The 10457-nt window shown below is 49.1% G+C and overlaps 1 protein-coding gene across 1 annotated transcript; it reads right to left on the reverse strand.

Moving 5' to 3' along the window:
• Positions 1-1328: 1328 nt before the first annotated feature.
• Positions 1329-10117, reverse strand: LOC105514842 (sialic acid-binding Ig-like lectin 8). The gene is given in 9 exon segments (XM_011946497.1): positions 1329-1375; positions 7124-7278; positions 7668-7764; positions 8405-8674; positions 8980-9016; positions 9196-9365; positions 9368-9493; positions 9692-9835; positions 9838-10117. Coding segments are annotated over 9 exon segments (1326 nt in total).
• Between the last annotated feature and the right edge of the window lie 340 nt (positions 10118-10457).

Consider the following 10457-nt stretch of genomic DNA (forward strand, 5'->3'; position numbering starts at 1 on the left):
TTCTCTAAAACCTGTCTTGACTGGCGAGCCACCATACATGTTTCTTTCTTCCTTCTTTAATTCTTACAGTGAGCCTTTGTGTATAGGTGGGGCTTGAGAAGAGATGCCACTGACCTGATTCCTGCCCTTGAGATGTTCCCCATCCATAGCCTCATGTCCTCACCGCACACACACATATACTGTCTGGCTTTAGAGCTGTGAAAAATTGGGAATTTGCCATGTGTCATGGGAGCATATTGGAAAATTTGAAAGAAATATGACTATAGAGTTTTCCCCTGGCAGCTAGTACACTGCTTTGCACAGTGTCGATGACATCTCCAAAATAAGAACTATGCAGCATCTTCCTGTAAAACAAAAGGGAGAACACATGTTCGTTCTATGAACCAGTGCAGAAAAAAACTTTTTTTCTGTTCATGCTGCTATTTGGTGCAGTATGGGCAGAAGCAAGTGTTTTTAGAGGCTCATGATATGGATCAACATTTTCATGTAAAAATCTGCTTCTCACAGTTAAATATGGCCCAAAGACATACTATTTCCAGTCAACATGAGTGGAATGTACAGAGAAAATTAAACTTTAGGTCCAGCTACGTGGTTGTCCATATCACTCTGTGTAGCATGCATCCAGCAACACTTGATCCCTGGGACATATTAGTACTTGCCACCATACCTTTGTCAAATCTCTACACACAATAGTATCTAGATAACTCTTAATTCATCCTTGTTAATAGAGAGGTAGCTGCATCCTCGTTTGATATACAACAAATTAAGTCTCCGGTAAATAATATCTGTTGTAAGTTATTTAGCATGTGGCACATAATAAAAAATTCAGTACATTTAGTGCTTTTTTTTTTTTAAGACAGGGTCTTGCTCTGTTGCCCAGGTTGGAGTGCACTGGCATGATCACAGCTCACTCCAGCCTTGACCTCCCAGGCTCAAGTGACTCTCCCAGCTCATCCTCCCTAGTAGCTGGGACCACAGGCTCATACTACCAGGCTGGAGTAATTTTTTGTTTTTATTTTTAGGAGAGATGGGGTCTTGCTATGTTCCCCAGGCTGGTCTTGAACTCCTGGGTTCAAACAATCCTCCCACCTTGGCCTCCAAAGTGCTTTGACTATGGGTTTGAGGCACTGTGCCCAGTCACATTTAGTTTTAACAATAACGTCATACTATGTTCATAGACCAGAAGATCAAATATGAATATGTGAGTCTTACTGTGTTTCTTTAATGAATTTAACGAAGGCCCGAGAACCAAGAGCAGATGGATTTCCCAGCTCCAGCAGAAGGAGCAAGCTCATGCTTCCCTCTAGCTCTTTCCTTCTACGATTCTGTCATCTGATCCTTGGCCCCAGCAGAGTCTCCCCTCCATGGCTGGAGCCTGAAAGAGAGAGAGAGAGAGAGGATGGGGAGGAGGGACCTCTCCTGGGCCCTGTCTCCGACATCCTCCATCCCCACCTAACAGCACATCTAAGAACAAAGCGCATGCTCAGTGCAGGTCTACACGAATGAATGCCTTAATAAATGGTGGGGGCTGTTTCCCTACCTTCTTCCTAATTCACACTGCAAAGCTGCTCCTGATGAGGCGTCCCTCATCCGTCTTTTTCTTATGGATGCCTCTGCTTCCTGCGGCAAAGCCTGCCCAGGCTCCCACGTGTGTCTGTTTCTCTCACTTTTCAGGAGCTCTGAGCGGCCTGTACGTGTGCATCCGTGCTGCCTCATACCAGGCAGAGCCGCAGTATATTCTCTTCTGCAGATGGAGGAGCAACGTGTGTTTGATTTGAATGCAGGAAGTACGTTTGCTCCCATGTGCTGAAAGATTTTGTTGTAAAACTTCCCTGTAGTGTGGCGCCAAGGGAAGCCCTCTTTTCTCTCTGCAGCAGTTGGTGGGATGACTTTTTTTTTTTACCAACCTCCCATCCAATACGGAGCAAGCCATGGGAGAACCTCCTGTGATCCTCAACACACAAGAAGTGAAAGAGCGAGTATGTATGTCCTCCACCGTCGGGACCAACTTTTACCGGGATTTGCAGAGGCTGTAATTCACAGTATGGCCACCAGAGGGCAGTCATAACCCTTCACTTTCCAGTCCTTTCACACCAAAGACAAATCAGGTCAAATGTAATGTGAGACTTGTGCAAATAGCTGGAAATAGTTTTTGTTTTAATTGGAGAACGCTGTTAGTGAGCCTTTAGTATTAATTAATTAATTAACTAATTATTAATTATTAATTTATTATTACATGTTCTAAATCCTTTACCTACAACAGATCTTTTGAACCTTATGAGACTGTAAGAGACCGAAAAAATACATCACCCCAAAATACGACTGTAGGAGACCAAAATACGCCACCCCCAAATGTACCTTTTTGGCATAAAGATTATTTCAAGAGCCTGCAGACACAGGAGACGCTCTGAGAACCAGGGAAGAAGTTACCTTTTTAAAAGGGAAAACCACATCTACAAAGCAATCTCCAACAGCAAAGGGGTCTCCCTCTGTACCAGGAAGAGAAGACGACTGACTCACGAAACTCTTATCAAGGGAAGAGGCACCCATGTGATCTGCAAAACAAGCCTCGCTGTTGTTTCCTGGTGTATTTCTCTGTTGCCTTCCGATAACTGGCCTGCCCACACCCTTCTTTGTTTCCGTGGAAGATGCTGTTTAAGCCTGAAGTCAAAGCCACCTCTTTGAAATTTACTCTTTTTCCCTGGGTGTCTCCCACGTACACATGAGGTATACAGGTTGCTAACCTCTGTTTTTCTTTTAATAAACTTTTGTTACTTGGGTTCTTCCCAACGAAGGACTTTGAAGTCCTGTCACTCATAGTTTTGAAAGATTTTCTTCTTATTTCTAAGGGAAACTGAAACTCCCCACTATCCTAAAAAGAAGTACATGATCTTTTTCTTCCCCCCGCAAATGGCTCGGTTAGCAGGGGAACATATCCAAGTCCTGTGGCAGATCGCATTGGGAAGCTGCTGATCGCCATTTTCAGGTGTTTTCTATCCATTGGGAGATGGCCGTTCTCTGGCACCAGCTGCGACCAATGATTATTTTAGAGAAACAGTGTAACAACCACCTGACTGTCAGCAGATGGCCACCTGACATTGCTGGTAGTGGAGGAGGCAGCCCTCTCCCGCCCTGCTTGTGCTGACTAGCTACCTCCTGTAAGAGCCTTGGTAAATGTAATCCACATAACATACAACCGACCCATGTAAAGTGTACAATTCACGGGTTTTTTAGTATCATCACAGGGTGGTGCCTCATACCAGGCAGAGTCGCAGTCCATTCTCTTCTGCACAAGGAAGAACGACGTGCGTTTGATTTGAATGCAGGAAATACGTTTGCCCGACATCACTACAAACATTTTAAAAACTTTTTCATGACCTCAAAAAGAAACCCAGTGCTGATTAGCAGTCACACCTCAATCACCTGTTCCCTCCCAGCCCTGGGCCACTGCACTTTCTGTCTCTATAGATTTGCCTATTCAGGACACTTCGTATAAGAGGAATCGTGCCATTTGTGGTCTTTTGTGTCTGTGTGTCTGGCTTCTTTCACGTAGATGATGCATCCAAGCCTCATCCATGTTGTAGCGTGTGACGGTTCTTCGCTCCTCGTATGGCTGGATACCTATGTAACAAACCTGCACGTTTAGCACATGTATCCCAGAACTTAGAGTAAAACAAAATAAAATAGTATGTGTTATTATAAAAGCGAAAGAAAAATGTATTTCCAAGTACTGCTTGTGATACCCTGTGAATTGAACACTTCTGAGTGGCTCTTTCTGCCTAGACACAGCCCTGCACAGACCCGCAGATGTGGTGTTACACTCACTCAGACATACACACACACACGCACACGCACACACACACCATGCATTTCTATCCACATCCAGGTGCCAGGACCCTGTACCTCCACCCTGAGATTCCCGTACTGACTTTCTCGTTGGTGTGAACATTGGTCTCTGTCATGTTCTTGCGGTGTGATTTTGGGCAAGTAACTTCACCTCTCTGCACCTCTGAATTTCTTCATCTGCAAATGGGGTTAAAGTATGTGTCTTGCTTGGCTGCTGGGAGGCTTAAGGTAACCCTGTCACAGTGCCTGGCATATAGTCGGTGTGAAGTAAATTACTATTATCATCCGCATTGTTATTGTTACCCCTGGTAGTTAGGCCAGCAGTGCCAACTCCTTCCTCAGCTTCACCTGGTGGCCTCTTTCCCCCACACGATGGCATCTTCTCACAGTGCCCTCAGAAATCTTTAAAAGTACGGAGATGTTGAGGACTCTTGGTGCAGAGGTGAAGCCCCCAGACCATCTCCTCCACCTCCTAGGGTCCCACGTGAGGAGGAATTGGGCTTGGACTTGGTGGGAAGTTGGGCACCTTGACCTCTCTCTACCCAGGACTCTCCCGTGGTTCTTACGGACCTGAGATGCAACTTCTTCCCTGATTTCTCCCCATAGGGCGCTGGGTCAGACATATCTCATTATAACCCCGTTTGTGTGGTTTAGACACAATAACTGAACAACGTTAATGTTACCCTAGAGACCCTAAGACTGACAGAGTGGACTCTTCGTAGCATTATGGTACCAAATTTTAAACAAGACCTAAGGGCACGCCAAGCAAAGGTGAAGTCACGTGCCACAGCACTTGAAGAATTACTGTGTTCTGACGGCCTCAAGGTTTTTCTTTTTCTCTATCAGCTCAACGAACACTGGTCTCAAAACAAACAATATTAAAATAATTTGCAGCTCATCCACTGCCAGATGCTAACTGACCCCCCTGTTCCACCAGCCACAACCACAGCTTGAATTAAGCAAAAGACTAATTTCACTAACTTTCTCCTAAGAAAACAACCATAGGCTAATTCTGCCAGTTTACAGAGACTACACACTTAAACACCTCTACGTCTCTGCTTTGCCTCTGGACATAGATGGCTTAATTATAATACATTTAAATATTAAGTCTCCACCCCAAATAAACATGAGTTGCATATAACTGAGGTATTTATCCATCACACGTACGTGTGACACGCTTTCGTAAATACCCATAACTCTGCCTCTAATGTGTTAAATCTGTATATTTAGCCAACCCATCCAACATAAAACTGCTCCAAGCCCTCCTCCCTTAAAACACCTGACTTCCAACTTTCACGAGAAGTTACACTTCCCAGCCCGCCTAGATGGCCACTTACAGACTATAACCCTTTTATTTTTAGTCTTTTGAGATAGAATCTTGCTCTGTCAGCCAGGCTGGAGTGCTGTGGCGTGATCTTGGCTCACTGCAACCTCGGCCTCACAGGTTCAAGCGATTCTTGTGCCTCGGCCTCCTGAGTAGCTGGGATTACAGGTGTGTGCCACCACGCCCGGCTAATTTTTACATTTTTAGTAGAGACGGGCTTTTGCCATGTTGACCAGGCAGGTCTCCAACTCCTGGCCTCAAGTGATCTGCCCACTTTGGCCTCCCAAAGTGCTGAGATTACAGGTGTGAGCCACCGCGCCCAGCCTCGTGTAATATTTTAAAATCAAAATTAGTGCCAAAAACTCCATGGAGAACAAAAATTTAAATAAACCCAGGATTTTTAAATGTGCTTTGCTGAGCCAATTGCAGCCTGAGGCACGAGAAAAATGTCTGTCCCTCTTTATATGTTTTCATGTATGTAATGGTCAGTTTTATCCAGAACATTAAATAAGTGAACTACTACTGACAAATTGGAAAATGGTGTATAATAAAACATCATTTTAAGTTTAAAGATTTTACGTATACCTAGAGCAGAATTTATTATACTCAGCTTTCCTGGCTCTACTGGAAGCAAGGAGAAATAATATTTTCAAATTCAACTTTGATTCCCTCATTTTCAACTGAGAACGCTGTCCCTACTTGACAATTTCTCTTGACTAAGTGATGATCTTAAATAATTCTTAGTTCACTTCAGTTTATTTTTTTACTTTATTTTTATCTTTTGAGACACAGTTTCACTCTTGTTGCCCAGGCTGGAGTGCAGTGGCACGATCTCGGCTCACTGCAACTTCTGCCTCCCGGGTTCAAGCAATTCTCCTGCTTCAGCCTCCCGAGTAGCTGGGGTTACAGATGCCTGCCACCACATCTGGCTAATTTTTGTATTTTTAATTTAGTAGAGGTGGGATTTCACCATTTTGTCCAGGTTGGTCTCAAACTCCTAACCTCAGGTGATCCGCCTGCCTCAGCCTTCCAAAGTGCTGGGATTACAGGCGTGAGCCACCACGCCTGGCCACTTCAGTTTATTTAACCTGTCATTATTTAAAATCTTGATATTGGCTTATCATTGGTTTTTAAAATTTAATTTTGATGTTTTAAAAAACAATGCATGTAACTTTGTTTTTCTCAGTTGCTGAGATTTTTGGCGTCCCCTTAAATGTTGCATTCAAAGCAAGTGCCTCATTCTTCTCATCCTAACTCTGGCCCTCCTGGAAAGGTAGGTGCCTAACAACCAGAATGTGCAGGGCTCCAGGCTGAGGAGTTTGGGCTTTATCATGGGTTGGCAAACTACAGCCCTTGCATTGAATCTGGCCCACTGCTTGTTTTTGTCAATAAAGTTTTATTGGAACACAGTCCAACTCACCATTAACATTTGGTCTACGGCTGATTTCATTCTACAGTAGCAGACCTGAGTAGCTGCAACAACAACTGTATAGTCCACAAAGCCAAAAATACTTACCATCTGGCCTTTCAGAAAATGTTTGCTGGCCTCTGATCTAGACCATGGGGGTGGAGGACAGCTGTCCAAATGCAGAAGAACTGGGCAGTGATGCCTTCCAGATAGTCCCTCCAGATAGGGAAGGGGAGGTGAGAAGTAGGGAGGTGACAAGGTCCAGAGAAAAGATCCTGAAGCCTCAGCAATGAGAGGGTCAGGATGGGCGGGAGTGATGCTAGCTGTCCTTTGTGGGGCAAATTGACAAGATGTGGTGAACTTTCAGCTGTAGAGGAAGACAGGGAGGACAGAGAGGAGGCAACTCTCCTCCATGCCTGATCTGGGAGGAGGGACTGCCATGCTGTCAGCAAGATGGGGAATCCTGCAGGAGAAGCCGGCTTGTAGGTAGGAGGAGGAGATGAGGAGATAACTTTGGCCATGACTAGCTGAGCAATCCTGGAGGCCATCCTGTGGGAGGTGTCCAGGCTGAATGCTGGGTGTGGAGACACCCACATTGCTCACCTGACAGGCTGAGCCCCTGATGGCGTTTGCATCCTCCATGCCTGTATCCCCGATGCCCACTGCTGGCCTTGCCGATTTCTTCCTGCAGGACCTCACTCTGAGTGAAGAGACCAGAGTCTTTCAGTCTTTATCGATCAAGGTGTAGTGGGTGGACCCACCCCCACCCCACCACCATGTTTCCTATTAAAGGGCTGGAGGGATGACTGAGGTGAGACAGAGGCAAGCTAGTCCCAGGGACCCCAGTGACTCCAGTGATGAGAACACAGGCTCCTGCCTTCTGGCTGGTGGTGCCTCGGGCTTGCCATAGACTTGGAGCCCCACGGGCAAGGATGCTTGTGAAATTCTCACTTTGCATCTGTGACCTCCTTGCCCTTGTTTTAAGCTCTTGACCATGCAGGTCCCTACAGCTCTGACTTCAGGGACTCTGTTCCCAGCCTGCCCTCCCTCAGGGCTCTCCTTCCCTCCCTCCCCAGGGTCAATGCTCACACCATGAAGATGACACAGAAGGACAGAAAGGCCAGGGCTGTGGCTCCAGCTCCCCCGACCGCCCACAGCATCACTCCTGATACAGGCCATGTGGTGCCTGCGAATGGATTGGAGTTATCTCTGGGATTTACCTTCAATAACTGGGTCTCTTCGCCTTCTGCTGCCTGTAAGGCCCTTGACTTTGATTCTCCTCCCAGCTTTCCCAGACACAAAGAGCAGGCATGGGAAGGAGGAGGATTACGGACTTCTGGTGAGGCCAGTGAGGCATGAGAGTGCTGGGTGCAGTTTTTTTTTTTTTATTATTTAAAATTTTGATTTGTGTTCATCATGGAATTATTTTGCATTAACTTTTATTTTTTTAAAAAAGATTATCATGTCACAATATTATTTCTCTTGCTTGCTGAGTTGTTTTATTTTTGGTTCTTAAATTTGGTGCCAAGGCAAGTGCCTCACGTGCCTCATCCTGGTCTAAGCACTGCAAAGCAAGGCGCTTGTCTTCTCAAATACACCTGTCCAGGCCCCAGCTCCTCCCCTCCAAGATCGACTCCTCCCCTCTCCCCACCCCACACCCTTTCCCTGGCGGGGAGAGGACAGTGACGCTCTGGGTTGCGGGGAAGTTCCAGGCCTCATAACTGAGCACAGACCAGAGCTGAGCTCCCCCTTGAAGCTCAGGGCAGTGGATGGCCCATGAGGGTGGGGCAGGTGTATCCTCCTCCTCCAGCCCCTCCCCTTCCCACCTGTGCCCTCATTCTGCAGGGAGAGGCTCAGGGGAATGTGCTGGGAGCCCCGAGGGTTCTGAGCTCGGCAGGTGAGTTCCCCTTCATCCTTCACGTGCACTTGAGGCAGCTCCAGCAGCCCAGGGTTCGAGGACTGTGAGGGGCTCAGGGTCAGGCTCCCTCGGGTCCAGCTCAGCCTGGCAGGGGGATTGCTGTCGACAGCACAGACCAGGCGCAGAGACTGGCCCTCCAGGACTGAGTGGGATGAGCTGTTCCCCAAGGCTGTGGGTGCTGTAGAGAAAGGTGTGTTCAGGAGGTGGATGATCAGGACCCTCGAGGCTGGTCCTGCTGTATCAATGCCCCCTGCCCTTGCTGCGGGGCCAAGGAGGGTGTGTGTGGAGGATTCTGAGGAGAGTGAGGAGGGGATGGGAACAGGGGCTCACGTGGCCACAGGGGCTGAGGATGGGGAGGGGCACTGGATTCACCCACAAGGGGGTCTCAGGTCACCAGGGTGAGTCCAGGATGAGGAGGGACCTGGCTCTGCCCTGAGCTGAAGGCCCTGCTCCCCCAGCCCCAGGGAGGGGGCTCTGTCCTACCTGTGCCATTTGCTCGGAAGACAGTCACGGTCAAGTTCTGGCACAGAAAGACACGGAGACCCACGTCACTGTGAGGGCTGGGGACACGGGCCCTGTCTCCCCAGGAGTCACGTAAATGGGGAAAGTGGAGCCAGCCACTCCAAGCCAAGATTCTGGGAGCCAGCACCCTTCACCCCCATCCTGCTGCTCTCGGCAACACCCCGCCCCACCAGGGACCCAGGCGTCCTGGCACTCACAGGACACATTGAGTTGGATGGTCCTGGTCATGGTCACACCCATCCCAGGCAAGGTCACCTGACAGGTGAGGTTGGTGCCGTGGTCCTGGGGCTTTGGGATGAGGGTAAGCACTGAGGAGCGGGTTGTGGTGAGGCCTGGGGAGGACACGAGGTCCCCATCCAGGATATGGTAGGGGGCACCCCCTGCTTACAGGCCCAGGGCACAGAGCAGGCCAGGTTTCCGGGGCAGCCAGACTCCATGGTCCCCAGGGTGGAGATACTGGGCCTGTGGGTCACGACTGGTGAGGAGAGGAGGGGGTGCAGGATCAGGAGGAGGTCTGAGGTGCAGCCCTGGGGAAGCCTGGGCTCTGGTCCAGTGCCTCCCCTGAGCCCGATACGCTTCACCCCCGACCCCTTCCCAGGACAAGGGTTCCAACCCACCCCGAGCTGCAGCCCCATGACGTTTTCTCGTGCTGCTTCTGGAGCCAGCGCCTTACCCGCCACCAACACGTGGAGCTGGTTGGACATGTAGTTCCATTTCACGTGTCCTCTCTCAAGGCGAAAGAAAAATAACCTCTGGTCCTTCCTCCTGGCGTCTCTGATGCTCAGGGAGCAGTTGTTCATCTGCGGGTTTCCAGAGGCTGGAATCGGCCCTGGATCTCCTTCTTCACTTGTCGTTTTAGGTTGTTCGTGGCCGCTGGAGCGTCCTGGGCTGTGTTAGCCCCTTGCTGGAACCAGTAGCCATGAACTTCTGGAGAGTCAGTCTTGGGGTGGGAGAAGGAGCAGGGCACGTCGACGCACAGGCCCTCCTGCGCTGTCACCTCCCTCTGCACTTGCGGCGTGTAACCATCCCCCCGTTGTCCCTCTCCCTCCACCCTCTCCCTCCCCCAGAGCAGGGGCAGCAGCAGCAGCAGCAGCAGCATGTCTGGGCTTGGAGGTGCCAGGGCCGCCAGGGAACGTCTGTTCCTCAGGGTTCTTCTCTCAGGAACTGAGGGCTCAAGACTTAGAGGAGGCCCCACAGGAAGTTGGTGGTGAGGTCAGAACAGTGACCTCCTTAGAAGAAGAACTTCACACCCAGACACTGTCAGGGCTAGGTCAGCCCTGGGAGATCCACCATCCACCACCCCATGTGCACTCCTGGGTCCCCGAGGCCAGAGCAGAAAACGGATTCGCCCAGATTCCCACCCCATGCAAGGCCCATCCCACCTCCTGCCTGACTCTCAATGCCTTTCCCTTTAGGTGATATTTTCGGCAGGGTGAAAA

Source organism: Colobus angolensis, unplaced genomic scaffold, assembly GCF_000951035.1.
Source record: "Colobus angolensis palliatus isolate OR3802 unplaced genomic scaffold, Cang.pa_1.0 Scaffold25, whole genome shotgun sequence".
Lineage (NCBI taxonomy): Eukaryota > Metazoa > Chordata > Mammalia > Primates > Cercopithecidae > Colobus > Colobus angolensis.